This window comes from Manacus vitellinus, unplaced genomic scaffold (assembly GCF_001715985.3).
Source record: "Manacus vitellinus isolate BGI_N305 unplaced genomic scaffold, ASM171598v3 scaffold_73_pilon, whole genome shotgun sequence".
Classification (NCBI taxonomy): Eukaryota; Metazoa; Chordata; class Aves; order Passeriformes; family Pipridae; genus Manacus; species Manacus vitellinus.
Window position 1 is genome coordinate 200,262 of NW_021940773.1, and position 17,242 is coordinate 217,503.

At 47.0% G+C, this 17,242-nt stretch overlaps 1 protein-coding gene and 1 long non-coding RNA gene across 2 annotated transcripts; one reads left to right on the forward strand and one right to left on the reverse strand.

Annotated features, from left to right (window-relative positions):
• The first annotated feature begins 345 nt into the window (after nt 1–345).
• On the forward strand, nt 346–9,912 carry ALB (albumin). The gene is made up of 15 exons (XM_008929297.3): nt 346–490; nt 763–823; nt 1,637–1,769; nt 2,479–2,693; nt 3,250–3,382; nt 3,555–3,652; nt 4,416–4,545; nt 5,373–5,587; nt 5,727–5,859; nt 6,660–6,757; nt 6,898–7,036; nt 7,695–7,918; nt 8,405–8,537; nt 9,454–9,510; nt 9,741–9,912. The coding sequence occupies exons 1-14, from the start codon at nt 406–408 to the stop codon at nt 9,502–9,504; spliced, it is 1,848 nt and encodes a 615-aa protein (XP_008927545.2). The 5' UTR covers nt 346–405; the 3' UTR covers nt 9,505–9,510; nt 9,741–9,912.
• Nucleotides 9,913–15,334: 5,422 nt separating this feature from the next.
• LOC108641690 lies at nt 15,335–16,517 on the reverse strand. The gene is made up of 3 exons (XR_001922204.2): nt 16,496–16,517; nt 16,124–16,248; nt 15,335–15,572 (listed from the first exon to the last, which is right to left on the reverse strand). It is a non-coding gene; the product is annotated as an uncharacterized LOC108641690 (long non-coding RNA).
• Between the last annotated feature and the right edge of the window lie 725 nt (nt 16,518–17,242).

Below are 17,242 nucleotides of genomic sequence, written 5' to 3' on the forward strand. Positions count from 1 at the left end.
ACTGCACAATACCAACCTGCTTTGCTTCTGAACAAATACCAGCAAAAAAAAAGGCTATAGGATTAGCCCTGATGACTTTTTCGTCTGATGCCTTGAACTCCTTGTTTGTCATTTGATAAGGAAATTTACGCAAAACTTTATCTTTTTGGGTGCTGGAAGGTTCGACCTCTTTGGGACAAAAAGGCCCAGAGTAACAACACCTAATAAATAACTAATATCAAATTCATTTTTGGCAAGGGCAGCCCAGGTTTTGTAATCTTCTTTGGGCCAGATGGAAATGTACAAATGCCAGCTCAAGGGTTAATGTTTTACAGGCACAGCTAGTAAAGGGTATATAAGCACATGCTCTCCCTTTGCTCTTCCTAGCAGTTCTGAGCAATTTTGCTCACATCATAATCTGAAACCATGAAGTGGTTAACGTTAATTTCATTTATTTTCCTCCTAAGTTCGGCCAGATCCAGGAATCTGCACAGAGCTGCACGAGATGCAGGTAAGAAAGGACTAATTAGTTGTCTCGGGAGTTCTTTGTTCTATCAATTTAATGCCTTTAATGCAGTTTGGCAAACAAGTAAGAGTTGGGTATCTGCAGACAAATGGACAAGAAAGGTTGCCTCGGCCAAGTATGAGCTGAAGTTCTTATGCTCTTAAGTGTAAAAGCTGGGTGAATGCTGAACTCTTGTGACAGTGTGGCCTGTGGTGCCCAGAGTGTGCAGCACAGCCGGAGTGGCAGAGCATCACTGTTCTCTTTGCTTTCCTTCCTAGACCACAAGAGTCAGATTGCCCATCGCTACAATGACCTGAAGGAAGAGACATTTAAGGGAGTGTAAGTGAGCATTCAGCTTCCATTTTCTGCTTGCTTTTTTGTCTCTGTTGATATTGTCCCAAAAAGGGAAACTAAGACACACAGTATGAGCTCGTGAGGAGTGTGGATGTCTCACTGAAACACTGAGTTAGCCTCTTACTGTTACTATGCAAAGCCTATGAATATTCTAAGACCTGCAAAAGTCATGATGACTTTCTTGCTCTCTGGGAAAAGAACTCCCTGCAAACCTTAGGAAAAACCTCTGTTCCTTATGTGAAAATAAAATAGACATGAGGAATATAGGTTTGATATCCTTAGAATGAAGAGAAATTATGCTGGATTGAGATGCTGCCAGAAATATCACAAACAAACCACCAATCTCAAAAACCGAACCTGCAATGGGTTTTCTGAGACAGTTCAGTGATTTCTGTTTCAAACTGGATTTGGGAAAGGCAGAGGGCTCTGCCAGGAACATAAGTAGTGAGAGAAGACAGCCTGAAGATCATAATTTGTAACAGTGGCCAAATCCAGTTTAGGTTATGGCATTTATGAATATGCTGGTAAAAGTGGCAGAAAACTCCAATCAACAGTCTTTTCTGGTTTATTCCTAATCTATTATTCAGGATTCTGGTTTTGGGATGTAAGGTTAAAAACATGTTCAGAAGGGAGGTGAGAAGAGAATGGATGTGGGATCTGGCAGGATGCTCGTCCTGGTACCCTGGTTAACCTTTGTGCATGTCATTTGACCAAACAATTTTAATTCAGAAGCACCTTTGAAAATCCTGACTGAGATGTTTCTCAGCTTCATATTCGCACCTGTGTTTTGTGTTTCAGTGCCATGATCACATTTGCCCAGTACCTCCAGAAATGTTCCTACGATGGACTGTCTAAGCTGGTGAAGGATATTGTTGATTTGGCACACAAGTGTGTGGCCAACGAGGATGCTCCCGAGTGCACAAAGCCACTGGTAGGCAGTGAATCCTTCCATGTTGTGTTCCTCCTCGCCCTGTGCAGCTGCCAGGATCACCCTTGCTGAGGGTTTATACCTGAACCTCTCAGGTGTGGCTGCTGGCATCAGCCAATGCTCAGCTTTCAGTGCTCAAATAAAGAACTTGGTTTTGTCGGGTTCTAAAACTCTGCCTTTCAGAAGTGCCCAAATGATCTGTGGCACCTTATATTGGAGACCAAACACCACAGTTTGGCACATTAACTTTAGCATTGCCTGGAAAGAAATGTTGGCATTTAGTACAAAATCCTGACCGTAAAGTACAGGCCTAATTCTAGGTATTAAAGTGACCCAACTGCATGGGTCACCTAGATATTGGTTCTCCCTAAAGGCTTCCCAAGCTGCTCATTACACAGAATATCAAATACTTTCCTTGATAATTCTGAAAATTCCTTTTAGTTGGATTATAAGTAAAAGAGATCATTGTCTTGCACAGAGTATTTTAGATTATAATTAACATTTTTTCAAAAAAGCATTGGAACAGTTTGGATATCAGATCACATAAAACTTCATAAGATTGTGTGAAAATTGATTATTTTGATTTATGGTCTAAATCTTAAACAGTACAAACATATTTGCTATTCAGCCTGGCCTTTCTTTTGCAGATAAACAGAACATACATCCCCCTGTCTGTAAACACTAATTCTGACCCTTGGCATCTCCCTTGCAGCCCACCATTTTCCTGGACAGAATCTGCCAAGTCGACCAGCTCCGTGACTCCTACGGTGACATGGCTGACTGCTGTGGGAAAGCTGATCCCGAGAGAAACCAGTGCTTCCTGTCCTTCAGAGTTCACCACCCAGACTTCATTCCTCCATACCAGAGACCTGCTGCCGATGTGATTTGCACCCAGTACCAGGACAACCGGGTGGCACTCCTGGGAAAGTAAGGAAAATGGATGCTTCTGCTTCCTTACACTTATCACATTCTCTCATTGCATGCAGGCTTTTCCATTCAGAATGGGGGTTAAGGGATCACATTTTATACATCTTGGGTGACTTTTCTTCTCCAAAACCCCTGAAAGCCCACGGCCTTTCAACATTTATTTAATAACTTAGTTACTCCAGCTTCCCACTACCCCCGTTGTAATCGGCAAGAAAGAAGAAAGATAACAGTACAAAGAATAAAAATTGGCAGTAAAATCTTAGTGAAAGGGCCACAGATGAATTTTTCACACTGAAAATCAGAATTTTCAAATATTTGACAATGCATTTTTTAAAAAGAAGACATACATGAAACCAGGTGGCAGACAACATCAGGAGTTCACTCTTCCCTCACTTTACTGAGTCCTATGGGGTTTAGCAGAGCATTTCAGGCTTTATGTCAGGAAAATAGATTGCATATCCAAACTGGAAAAAAAAGTTAGAGAAGCTGCAAGAGATTTAAGGCTATTTGCTGTTGTTGTTGGCACATGGAACTTAGGTTTTCCTCTTCCTTCTAGTTTCGTCTACACTGTTGCAAGGAGAAACCCCTTCCTGCACGCCCCAGCAATCCTGGCTCTGGCTGCTGAGTATGAAAATGCCCTTAAAACCTGCTGCTCAGAGAGTGATATTGGTGCTTGCTTGGATGAAAAGGTACGGCAGATTTGTCTCTGTGGATGGACACTAAGCAACTGAGTGAGAGACAGGCAGGATTTTGCTGTTCATGCAAGTCTTGGCATGAAGAACTCGCTGAGACAGGTCAGGAGAGATCCCACGTGTTGGATGCGATCCGTTGAATGTGACAATGTGCCCCCTGTCCCCACAGGCATCTGCCATCAAGGACAGAGCCAAGATAATCGGGGTGCAGCAGCAGCACGGGTGCCGAGTGCTCGAGAAGTACGGCGAGAGAACCTTCCAGGCAGAGTAAGTTCCAGTTGCTTTTCACCTCTTTATAAAGAGTGGGCTTGTCAGCCTGAGAGTGAGGACTAGGAAAAAGCTCAGCTGCGGGAGTTGCAGAGCAATGAAATTGTCTCTGGAACAAATCCAGGAGATGCAGAGTTAAATGATGGAATGTCACTCAGAACCAGAGATTCCGGTGTGTTTGATCCATATTTGTTCCAAAGCTGTGCCCCATTCCAATGCCCACAGCTTTTAGTGATGGGTACATCACTGTTCAGCAAAGTAGGTTGCTGGTTTGAACCTTAAAGCAATGAGAAAGTCAAATTTGGCAGAATCACAGTTGTTAAAAGATTGAGAAAAACTTTTACAATTAAGAAGTGGATCCCCTGCCTGAGCAGAGAGAACTGCTTCGGTGACCAGCCTGATACACTAACACTGACTAGGATTACCTTATAGATATGGTCAGCTTTGATTTAAAGTTTTAATCAGGACTATATCCGTCTGTGCCAAGAATCTGGAGTGCTTTCCAATCACTCAAGAGCAATGGGGAATTCTTACACAGACAAGAACCACCAGAAACCTGTTTCTTTCTGGCTATATTTAAGGAGCTCTGGTTTACTCTAGCAGCTGTCAGTGCCCTTTTTTTTTAGCCACCAGAAATTAGATAAGAAGAATGAATATTTCATTGGAAGAATCCTGACCTACCATATCACGTGTTAGTGACTTGCAAGGTTTCTGTTCCCCACGCTGCTTTAAAACAAGGGTATTTCTCTCCTTTTCTCCCCAGCAAACTTGCTCGCATGAGCCAGAAATACCCCAAGGCTTCGTTTGCAGAACTCATCAAGATGGTCCAGGAGGTGAAGAATGTCTACAGAGAGTGCTGCGAAGGGGACATGGTCGAGTGCGTGGATGACTGGGTAAGCTCACTAGTTCAAACAAATGCTTACATACTTGAAAAATGTTCAGAAAGATAACAATTTGTGCAGGCATTCACAGTGCAGGGAACTCACACTTGTGCTCAACACTGCTGGGAGGTTCCTCAGGCACTGAAAAACTCAGGGGCAGCTCAGCTGTTCCTGGAAGTAGGTTTTGGCCCAGTTCTGGATCTAGCCCTTAAGGATCATGAGGGCAAGGAGCTGTTGCTTGCAGCAAGTGTGTTTGGCTGAAATCAAAACATTTATCAGGGAAGTTGTTTGATGGTATTTACTCCCTTTAAATCAATCATAAACAAAGGAAAAGGCAGCAGAGGCAAAAGGGCCACAATTTTTTTCCTGTCCTGTCAGGTGCACTGCCATTAATCCAGCTTTCCCGTAGTGCCAATGAATGCTGGAGAACAGATTAACAAATCTGTGCAATAGTGACATGATTTCAATATATCCTGGCTGACTGAAACTTGGGCACACTTATTGAACCAGCTGGTGTCCAGTGCTCTGGGATTTTATCATGTTTTGTCCTCTGCCAGAGCTGGGCATCTGTCAAGACTGACAAGATCCATCAGGTGCCCTTGTGACAGAGCACTCAGTGACTTGCCTTGGTTTTCCAGAGTCTGTGAACATTGTGTTTAGCACACACAGGACGTGCTCCTCCCTCTTGTATGGAGACAGCATTTCTTTAGGAAAGTGCTAAGTACATAGGTGACCTGAATGAAAATGGGAGAGTCCAGAACAGAGAGAGGAGAGTGATTAATTAATGTCTTTAAATTATTATTTTATAGCTTGTCTGATACTATCTTTTAATTTTACAGTCAGAGCTCATGAACAGTTTGTGCTCTAAACAAGATGTTTTCTCAAGTAAAATCAAACCCTGCTGCGAGAAGCCAGCTGTGGAACGGACCAGTTGCATCGTGGAAGCAGATTTTGATGAAAAGCCTGACAATCTTCCTTCACTGGTTGAAAAATACATTCAAGATAAGGAAGTGTGTAAAAGCTATGAGGCAGGCCATGATGCATTCCTGTCAGAGTAAGTAGTGCCAAAAGCATTCCAAGCTCATTGCCTGACTGGATCCCACCTGCAGAGCTGTCCTTGTTACTGTGTTGTGCTTGATGCAAGCAGCCAGTTATTCAGGAGCTCTAATTCTGGCTGCTCGTGTGCCTTGCAGGTTTGTCTATGAATATTCACGGAGACACCCCGAGCTCGCCACAACAGTGATTCTGAGGGTTGCTAAGGGATATGAAACACTCCTGGATAAGTGCTGCAAGACAGACAACCCTGCCGAGTGCTACGGACACGCTGTAAGTGTAAAGCTTTGCTTGCAGATTACTGGAATGCTTGGTTGGTACTTGCCGTGAAAGTACTCAACTGGGGTTGAGAAGCTCCTATGGAAGAGCAGACAGAAAGCTTTGGAGAGTCCAGTCCCAGGGGAAATTAAGCACTCTGATAGGACATGAAGCAGACCAGGGCCAATGGCAAGAATACAGGGTTTTTCTCAAATCACAGAGTAACATTTCAGACTAGTGTGATTCAAGTGCCTGATGCCTCTGTCTCTCTAAAGTGATTCTACTTGTCTTGAAGACAACAATTGATAGCTGAATTATTCTGTGGGCTCCATGGCCTGCACTGCTTATGGATTGTGGCTGCTCATGGATTGTGATGGGAATGTGCAGGACCAGCTCACACAGAGACACCTAAACTTAGGTCTCTTAATCTTCAACTCAATCACACACAAGACACGACACAAGTTGAGCCCCTGACAACTTTGGCTAAGAGATAGAAAGAGTTCCCTTCATGGCTGATAATCCTATACTTGAAAAATATTAACTTGATTTAAACAAACATAAAACCCCACTGCTTAGAAAGTAAGTCCAACAGATAATTAATATAAATTAAATTTCAAAAATGTGTCTGCTTTCTTGAAGGGAATTTCTGTTAGAACAGGGAATCAAGTCCTGCCTATTCCATCCTGGCTGTACAGAAGTGATCAACCTTGCAAAATGAGTATTTTGTAATTAATAAGGTTTAGAGGAGGTATTTGTATGACTTTTACCAACAAGTCCTGCTCCAGTGTTACTGATAAACTTGTGCTTGTTTGCAGGAAGAGGAACTGAACAAGCACATCAAGGAAACTCAGGAGCTTGTGAAGACAAACTGTGACCTTTTCAATACCCATGGCGAGGGAGACTTCCTTAAAGGGTGAGCATTTCCTGATAAATATTCTGGAGTGTAATCAGCTATGCTGGCAGCTTTGGGCAAATTGATTTGTCTTCAGAGGTTAGCTCTGCTCACATTTGAAGAATGCTCTACTAACAGTCATTTTGATTTGATTTTGTCAGAATTCTGGTCCGCTACACTAAGAAAATGCCCCAGGTATCAACTGACACCTTGCTTGAGATTGGGAAGAAAATGACAGCCGTGGGCGCCAAGTGCTGCAGCCTTCCCGAGGAGAAGCGCTTGGCTTGCTCGGAGCGCTACGTGAGTCCATGCATTTATTCTTCTCCCTTCTCCTCTTGGAGATTTCAGTTCTCAAAAGTACTGAGTTCTGGTGAGCGAGCAAACTCACAGTGATTTTTCATCAGCACCGTGCTAAGCATCTACCTAGCGGAATTCCAGGTCTGTTCATTTCTAATGGATGAGAGAGCCTCAATAGATGTTTGAAGGTAGCTTGGGAAAATTTTACTTAAACTTTTCTCTCCCTCAGAACGCAAAAGTAAGTTCATAAAATCATAGAATCATGAGTCACAGAACATGAACCCATCGAATGGTCTGGGTTGGAAGGAACCTTAAAGATCATTGAGTTCTAACCCCCTGCCATGGTCAGGGACATCTTCCACTAGACCAGGTTGCTCAGAGCTCCATGATTGAGTCTGGGGCAGGTTGCATTTGGAAAAGCAAAACAGTTTCTTAAAAACCCCAGACTTACTGGTTGTAGCCCAACACCCAGACTGTTAGCAGATAGGAAATGCCCAACTCCAGGAATATCTATTTATTTTAAATTTGAAACCAATGCCATTTCCCAGCAGGTGTTAGATCCGACGGCTTCCACTTCCAGTGATGCTACTGTGACACAAACATCACCTAGTTGTTCTGTTTCTGGGGAAAGTGTAACTCACCTTTGTCCTTTTCTTTTCAGCTGAGCATTGTGATTGAAAAAATGTGCAAGAAACAGGAGAGCACACCCATCAATGACCAGGTCACACAGTGCTGCAACGAGTTCTACTCTTACAAGAGACCATGTTTCACTGCCATGGGCGTGGATACCAAATATGTGCCTCCCCCATTTGACCCGACGATGTTCAATTTTGATGACAAGCTGTGCAGCGCTCCTCCTGCCGAGCGGGAAGAAGGCCAGCTGAAGTAAGCTCCAAGAAACACTTTGTGGGAAAACCTGGAAAGCGTAGCACTTTGAGGGGGTGCAGAAGGAAGCTCCACTAGTGACAGAGAAAAGCAGATGGAACTCCGTGTCTGCACTGACCTGGTCAGTGTGTAACATCATGCAGTTTGGAAGAGGCAAAATAGGTTTTTTTTTTCAAATAAAATCACTCTCTTAACTGACAAGTTTTAGGTAGGTCCACTGCCAGTGCAAGTCTTAAGATGTACTTAGATAAGACAACATACAGATCATTTCCTTAAGTTTTTCTGCCCCTGTAGGTGGGTTAACACAAAACAAAGAGATGGTTGTGTAAGACTGGGAGTTTGGAGTCACCAACAGGCACAGGCTCCTCTAGGCATGACCAAAAAAACCCCATAAGTGAGCTGTACCTGGTTAGAATGGGGTCTTTTGAAAGGGGGCACCCAACTACAACAGGCAGCATTAACTGTGTCCTGTGGCTTTGCTTCCAGATTGCTCATCAACCTCATCAAGCGCAAGCCCCAGATGACAGAAGATCAAATAAAGGCAATTGCTGGGGGTTTCACTGCCATGGTGGAAAAGTGCTGCAAGGCAGCAGACGTTGACACGTGCCTCGGGGAAGAGGTAATTCCTATCTTCTTTTTTTAAAAAAAGCCCAAACCTAACCACAGAAAAACCCCAATCCAAAAACACATATGGAAAGCTGGAAACTGTGCACTGGAAAAGTAGTTCTGCAAACCGCTCTGGCCACTTGTCTGCGTGCCCTTACAATACATGTGCAGAGCATAACATACACCTTGGCTGTGCAGATTGTAGTCATTGAAGAATTTCTTTGGAAAGGTTGTGTAAGGGTAATCTAGTCCAATCATCTGCTCAAAGCACATCTAAATCTTAGATTAGATAAAGTTCTTCAGGACCTTGTCAGAAGAGTTGAGTATTTACAAGCTACAGTTGAAAAGTATCCATTTAAATTTAAATATCCATTCAATTTAAACTAGATCTCCAGCATATATAAACTTCCTTTTGTGCTGCAGATCCTTACTGAACTCTGGGATTACCAGTAAAAATTGCATGTGGATCAGTTATCAGAACTGCTTAGCAAATACAGATATATTGGCAGGGGGAGTTCAGCTGATTATGCCACAGGAAAAGTTTTATATGGAGCCACATTGCATTCCCAGGAAGTATAAATGACAGTTTCCAATAGCACCCTCATTATCATGTAAGGCATAGAACTCTACTACTAATATCTTAAACTGCTTATTGACTGAATCCTCTTTTATTTATATCCAAAGTATTGCATAGGTAAACATATTAGGAAGACTCAGGAAAGAATTATTTTGTCTCTAATCCACTCCAAAAGCTTCTTTTCTACCTTGGCAAAAACGAAAGATACCCAACATCCAGGAGCAGATAGATTATAGGGTCAGGAGGTACCATTAGAATGATCCTTTGAACCACAATTCAGGCACAAGTTTAAGTTTATAGCAGTTCCTGCTCTTGGTTTCTCTCTCATCACTGTGTGTGTTCCTTTTTCTAGGGTGCAGCCCTAATAGTCCAGAGCAGAGCCACATTAGGAATTGATGCTTAACCCAAGGTAGGCGACAGCAATAATGCACGTTATCTTTGTCTGTCTGTCTGCCCCTCCCTGCCCACCCTTCCATCCACTTAACTCCTCTGTCCCCAAAAAGTACCCAGCTTCCCTTTCACCACCGCCTTTGCTTTCTCTAATGGATGTTTTACCACCTGCCATTGCACAGGACACAAAAAGTTGAAGTACTGCCAGTATGCTGCCATTTTACCAAATACTCCTTTTTGTCTCTCCAGTCTAGGTCACCAGTGGGAAAAATATGAAGAAAAAAATCCCTTCTTTGTAACTTCTCCCACCCCTTACCCTTTTTCCTTCAGTACTGAATGAATATTTCATGACTCTTCTGGTTTTTGTCGAACTATGTGCTTTTCCAGAAACTTTTCGATTCCTTTACTTTGAAAAAAAAAATAAAAAATAAAAGCTTTATAAAACTGCATCTGACCTTGTCTGTTGGTGACTACCATAAGGCAAAGCTCTGCAGTGCTCCCTACACCAAATGGTAGCTCTAAGTAGAATATATGGGCAGGGATTCCATATTCCAGATTTTTGTTTTCTTTATTGCTCTTGGAAAGTTTGTAAGAAAGAATATGAAAGGTGGTAAGATATTTAGCCAGACTTTAATACTCTGATTCTACTGCAGATTCATTTTAGGCTTTACTTCAGCCATTATAATTACATACTTAAGGGAAGGTTCAAAGGTACTGTTTAGTCTAAATAAATGTATTAGCAAGGAGCTCTTATTAAAAAAAGGATTATTATTACATCAGCCACAAATCAAGTATCTCTTCACTTGCAAAGAGTTGCAAACAGCACTGATTTTTAAACACTTTTCATGTCTTAACTTGTTTTTAAAAAAACTTCTAAAATTTTCTCCTGAAAAGCCCACCACCTAAATCATGTCCTTCATTGCAGGAAGCTCCCAAGGGAGACATTTCCTGGTTCCATGCCACCAAAGCAGTGTGATTTTCTAGTACATATTTCTTGTCAGTCCATGACCACAATCCCCCCAAGTCTTCAACACTTTAACAGGGACCCTTGCACTGCTAAAAGAGCCCTTTGTGTAACAAGGCATTTCACAAGGGCAGGTTTCTTGGCCTTGAAATGCTTTGTGCCTGGAGTTCTTGAACTGGGAGTGCTCTCCAGGCCATAGGGTTAAATATTTAAGGCACTGGCTTGAAAATTGAACAGAAAGACTCACCAATCTTGTTACAGTTGAGAGGTTTGAACATTCAATCACTCTGAGTCATAGTTACGTGTTGGTTTAGAGAGTTGACGTGACCCCAAGGCATTCACAAACATCAAGATTCCAACTTTTGTGAATTTGGGGAAGAATCATTTGGCAGTTTCAGTTCAGCTTTTCCCCTTGGCTTAAAGTAGCACAAGCAGTCCTTATAAAGACCATTCTCATATCTAATTAATCCAAAAACGTGACAGTCATTCCCTGCAGCTAAAACCAACCTGCTCTAGGATGGTGAGGCTATAGTGAAGTGGGACAGGTTAAGCCTGTTGGTGGCAGGGGTTCAGGGAAGATTCTGAGGCACAAAAATCAGCACCAACCCCACAAATCTGTCAAAAACCTTGAGTTTCTCATTAGATTTCCAGCTGCTCCTCACACCATTCTACATTACGATTCCTACATGTGCCCCTTCCTTTCCTGTCACAACTGGTGTGGCTTTTCAGCTGATCAATTCCAAATGCAAAGCAGGTTAAGGATTCCATCCAGCTTTAGTAATTGAAAATGTGTTTATAATTCATGTGTCTGTCATTTTACTGGCTCCAGAGAGATACAGAATTAACAGAGAGATTCTTTCCAGAGAAGGAGGAGGGCAGGGTGGAAATCTGAGTAGTGAAACTCACAGGGTAGAATTCTGTCCTCTGACCAAATTGCACTTTAAATGAAACCTTGGCATCCCACAGAACAGTCCTCCTGGAACACCTGGCAATTTATTCCTAACACCGGGGCCACGCCAAGCACCCAGTGCACTTTCCACCCACATGCCATTGGCACAAACCTCATACCCAGTATGTCCTCACAAGCCAGAAACAAATGGGATCGAGAGAAGCACTGCCAGAAAAGCAGCGAGGAAAGTTGTGACAAACAGAAGTTTCCAAGTGATTCTGGTAGAATTAATCATTGACAGGGGCTGAAAAGAGTAATTCTTGCCATCAGACTCCCCAGCACAGCCAAGTAATCACAGAATCATTAGCGACAGTGAAGTGAACAACTTGGGATTTCCATCCTATATTGCCTGCAGGCCACACAGTCTGGAAAAGGTTTCCTGAAGAGACAGGTAATGAGGTTGCATAGCAACATCCCTGCCACACCTTAGGTTTTGAGGCACAGATTCAGCCACTGTCACACTGTCCCAAGTATCTGAAGGGAAAACCTTCCTCTCTCTTCCATAAGCTCCCAAGGAGACCCAAAAGCCAAGCAGAAACCCCTGCTGTGCCCCAGCAAGCCTCGAGTGGTAACACTGCAGCCAAAGAAGTGGATTAGGCTGGATCTGACCCAAACTGCCACAGTGTGTGGAAAGTCAATCCCATGTATCCAGTAAAACTGAATCTGTCCATGCAGTTTCTGCACTTTGAAGGACAATGGCAACTTCTTAATGATGAGTGAGTTCCCCATTGGATCTCATTCCTAGTGTTGGCCACACTCCTTTCCAGTTAAGCACTCCACACGTGTCCCTCCTGCAAATGAGTGTACACTGGACACAACCTGATTGCCATCCCAAGAGTGGCAAGGGTTTTCCAAGGAAAGTGAAAAGCAGTTCCCCATCCTGCTGAGCATGGAAAGGGACGCTGGAGACATTGAATTTAGAGGGTTTAAATGGGTGCCCCATCCCTGGAAGTGTCCAAGGTCAGGTTGGATGGGGCTTGGAGCAAGCTGGTGGGGTGGTATGAGCAGAAAGGTGCCTCTGGGTGCCCTGCCCACGCTGCAAGTGCCCCCCACAGTGCCCTGGTCCCTGGCAGGGCCGTGGGGACACTGGTGCCACAGGTCTGGTGGAGTGCACAGAGGGGGGTCTGTCCTTCTGGATGATCAAGCACCGCTGCCACTGCTGGGTACGCGTACAGTGTTGATTTGGAGTCAGATCCAAAGGTGCTTTACAGCCACAGCTGCCAGTTTGCGGGGCTGCACTGGGCAGACAGAGCCTGCTGTAGTGCCACTGCTCGTCTCGTGCTGTGTTTGGGAACCTGCCGGTTCCTGCTCATGAGGAGGCTGATACACCAGACTTACTGCCTGAGGTACAAAACACTCTCCAGAGTAATCACTCCAACAACTGGATCAGATAGAAACACATACTTAGAAATAACAATTGTGATGCCAGGGTTTCATGTTTTAAATGTTCTGTCTCTCCCTCCAGAGTTCTCCTGGGAATGTAGGCCAGCCCTGGCACTGCAGGGATGGTGTTTAATAGCAGCATAAGAAGAACTGACAGTCACTGTTTCCTCCCACATTTTTCAGAATAGCAACACACCCAAACTGAGCTTGTAACATAGACACTGCCAGGATAATTTGTGTATCACGTTAACAAGGTTTGACACTAATGCTAATTCTTCATTAGAAGAAATATGACAGGGAGGCTGATTTCATATGCATTTAGCATTGAAAGATTTCCAGCACATGCAGTGAGACTTGCACTGCTGTCTGACAGCTTTGGCTCTCTTGGTCTCTGCTCAGTCAAAGAAGAGGTGCAGCCAACAGTGCTGCTGTCCCCTTCTTTGACTGTGCTGGGGTCCTGGTGAAGAGAACAAGTCTTTGTGTACAGGTAGAGACAGTTTAGTTTAGTTTGGGGTCTCCCTCCACAGACACTGCAGAGGAGCACAGAAATGGGAGGATGTGGCTTTGCTGGGGTGTTGGATGAGATTTTAGAAGCTGCCTGTCTCCGGGGATGGGCAGGGAAACAGAGATTTCCTGTGACTGGGAGCAACACAGGGCCTTGGCAAGGCAAGAAAATCACTCTGGCTTCAGGTCACCGTGTGCAATTCCATATCCAGGTTGTCTCACACAACAGCAGGTTCTTGTCAGCCAGTTCCCAATATCCCTAAGGCCCATATCTATCAGCCCAAATGCTGCACAGCTGCAGCTGTCAGCAGGAGGGTGGATTTCAGCCTCGAGGTGCCCAGTGGTGAGCGGGCAGGAGGCTGCGGTGTCAGCCCGGCACAGCCCTCGGGACCCTCCCTGGGCCCGTGGCAGGGAAGGGGCAGGTCCCTGCTAACGCGGTTCTGCTTCCAGTTGGGCTCCAGGGGCTGAGCCGGGGACAAACATCCAGGTCTCTCGCCACAGGGAACAGCGGAAGGAAGCCCCGTGTGCCCAGCTGGAATGAGAGCAGGTGCACCCTCCAGGACCGACTGGCTCTGATTTCTCTTCCTGAATTCTCTCCAGGCTCAGGAGGGGCACACAGCCCCCGGCACAGGCCACGCTGGGCTTGTTCCTGCTGAGCTGGATGGGAGGCTGTGCCCGTCAGACCCGCGGGTGCTGGGGACCTTCCCGGAGCCGTGCAGGGGACAGGGACAATCCCTGATGGAGGTAAAAGAGCCCCCTTTTCCCTGAGGCTCTGAGCTTCCCATCTCAGCTGCTGCAGTGCCCCGTGGGCAGCTGGGCTGGGCTGGAGGGGCACACGGGGGGAGCAGGAGGGCGAAGGCTCCAGCCCTGCTGCTACAACCTTCCACCACTACAGCCAACAGAGGAGCCTCTCCAGCCCTGCCTCCCAAGGCATCCTCAACAAACCCAGCCCAGCTCCACAGGACAAACTGCTCCCTGTCTGCCCAGGCCAGTCTAATCCCAGAGGCTCCCAGGTCATGCAGAAGAACTACTCAGGAGATCAGAGACTCCAGTCCATCTCTTCCTAGCACAGGTTTGGGTGAGTTTGGCAAAGAGGGAAACTGAGGAATTCCCCAATGTTTTCCCAGTTTAACCCCTGTCACACCAGTCACCTTAACACTGCCAGTCCTTAATTCTCCCTCAATTGGGTTAAGGACTGAGGAAGTTGGACCTGTGTCTGACCAGGACATGTGCAAACCAAATGCTGGGGACTGGAACACACACCTGGCACTCCTGCAGCTCTTACAACTACATTCAAGAGAAAACAGCCAATTGGACAATCACTGCTCATTTCTTAATCCCAATCCCACACTGCTTTGGCACTTGGAGTACCACTTTTATCACCCAATTGCAGTCCATTAGAGAGCTCCCTGTCTAGCAGGGACAGGGACCCCTGGGATACTCTCAGCAATGCCTGAATCCATTGCAGGGACCTTGCTTTGAGCTCCCCAGGGCCGGGCACCCCGAGGATCTCCCCGAATAATCCTTTCGGTGCGCGCTGGAGTCCTCGGGGTGCCCCAACCCGGGGGGCACCAACAGCACTGTCCCTCCAGGGGCCAATTTGGTCCCAAAATGCAGGGGGATCTTGCCTGTGTCCCAGACTGGTCCGGAGATCTGAGGCCCTTCCCGAGAAAATCTCGGTGCCGGCGTGAAGGGCCAGAGATCCCTTGGAGCCACGGGAGAGCAGGCACAGAGTCCCTCCTGGGGGGGCAATTCTGCTGCCTGAAAACAGCTCTTCAAAGAAACCTCTAAGACTCAGCTGGTGAGTTTTAGAAGCCAGGCATTCCTACACACTCTAACATATTTTAAGAGCTTACTGAGCTAAACACATAAAGCTTTTATCAGGGACATCTGACCTCCCACAGACAGCTCTTTTCCCCTTTCAGTATAAAATTATTTTCATGGAATCATTTAATGGGAAGTGCCCAGGAACCCCAGAATGTGCTTTCCACGACAGAAAATAAACAGAGGGAAGGAGCTCTGCACAAGTGTAACACACTCCAGAACAAACCTGACATTAATTTTACTCTTTATGTTCAAATGTAGGAGAAGATAAACACTCCAGCAGGAGAGCTGGCACATGACCCATGGTACCCTCAAAGTCCCTCTCACGAGGGCTGTAGGAAAATTGCAGTTGTACAAGTGCCTTGTGCCTGCAGATGCCTGGGGATCCTCTCCATCCACCTCGTGCTCTTCCAACAGGAGAAAGGGTGACCTCAGGGACACGGTGGCACTCGACATCCTGCTGAGAGAGCAAGGAAACCTTTAGCAGAAAGGTGAGTTGGAATCTAAAACTTCCTTTCCTGGGAGCTTTGTGAAGCCTGCAACCAAGAGGGGGAAAATTTGCATCTCCTTTGGTGCAGGTGTCAACAGAGGCCAACAGAGCTTCCACCTTTTTCAGACAACTGTGCCCTTTTTGGCTCCCTGGCAGCTCCAATGGCACCAGAACCCCCTTCCTGCACACCCACGGCTGTCACACACAGGCACCCACACACCTTTGCTCCAGCCCACACGTGGCCAACATTTCCTCACCCTGCACATCCCAAGGGCAGTAGTTTTGCTAGAGAGCACAGCAACCCCCCTGTCCGTGCAAACTGCCTCCCTGCAAAAAAGGAACCATTTCTCCTGGACACTTCTCCCACAGTCAAGGTCTTTTCAAACTGCTGTCGTGCCACCAAACCTGCTCAGGGTCCCTCCCAGCTTCTGCCTGTCCTTGCATTTAAAGGCACGGGCATATTCTACCTTCCAACAGCAAACCCAGCTCCTCACTGGCAGTAGAAGCCCTGCTCTTACCTGGACAGACTGCCGGGCTCGGCACAGCTGTGGCTCATGGAGCAGCTTCCCAAGGCCCTTCTCTCTCCCGGCAGGAAGCACAACTCGCCTCCACTCCCCAGCACCAGGGGAAACCACGAGCCAGGCTGCAAACTGACACAGAACGAGCAAAAAGCATTAATGCAGCACCAAGAAACTGAGACCAGTCTTCCCCTCGTACGGGGAAAGCCTTTGGGATTCCGAGGCAAAGCCTGAGACACTCAGAGAGCACCAGCCCCGCAGCCCTGCCACAGCTCCCCCGGGGTCACCCGGCAGGTCAGCAAAGGGGCTTACCCGGGCCCGCCGCCCAGCACAAGGCGCCCCTAAACGCCCCCGGCTCCCCGGTGCACAAACCCAGCGGCCAAGGCGCTCTCCCTCAGGCAGCAGCGGGGCCGCACCTCAAGCCTCCACACACAACCCGCCCCCTTCCCCGGCCTTTTATACCGCGGGCCGGCAGCGCTGCCAATCAGCACTCGAGCGCCTCCGCCCAATCCAGCCCGCCTGGCCCTGCGGCCCGCCCCGCCGGCGCTCGAAAAAAAAGAGCCGCGGGCGCGTACTGCGCATGCCCACGGCGGAGCTGCAGCCGACCGCTAACATCTGCGGCGCTGGGGCGGCAGCGCCCCCTGGCGGGCTCCGAGCGGTGCCGCCTGGCGAGTTCCAACCGGTACTGCGGGCGGGGGGCGTCCCGAAGGCGCTCCCTGTGGAATTCCACCCGATCCTGTGCCTGCTGAGCACAGCCCATCTGTCCCCGACCCCGGCCCAGCGCTGCCCGCGTGCCGCCTGCAGGAGCAGAGCAGCAGAACCTGATGTGCCAGGGAAAGGCCAGGTGCTCCCTCCTGCCCGGGGAAGCTCTCGCTGCATGTCCTGCGAGGGACACTCCTCTTTGCTGAGGGGCCCTGAGCCAGAGTGTGGACTTGGTCCTGACCATGGAAACAACCACCCACCCTGTATCCCAAACAGACCCCTCACCTCCCTCACGTGCACTCCAGGCAGAGCACTCCATGCTGGCAGGTCACAGTGGCCAAGAGGTGACACGAGAGCTCCAAGTTTGTGTGACACGAGAGCTCCAAGTTTGTGTCCTTGGTCCGTCAGGACAAATGC

Coding starts and splice junctions, on each gene's coding strand:
- ALB (XM_008929297.3), top strand. CDS start 406: ATGAAGTGGTTAACGTTAATTTCATTTATTTTCCTCCTAAGTTCGGCC. Junction 491..762: donor CAGAGCTGCACGAGATGCAG/GTAAGAAAGGAC, acceptor TTTCCTTCCTAG/ACCACAAGAGTCAGATTGCC. Junction 3,383..3,554: donor GTGCTTGCTTGGATGAAAAG/GTACGGCAGATT, acceptor CTGTCCCCACAG/GCATCTGCCATCAAGGACAG.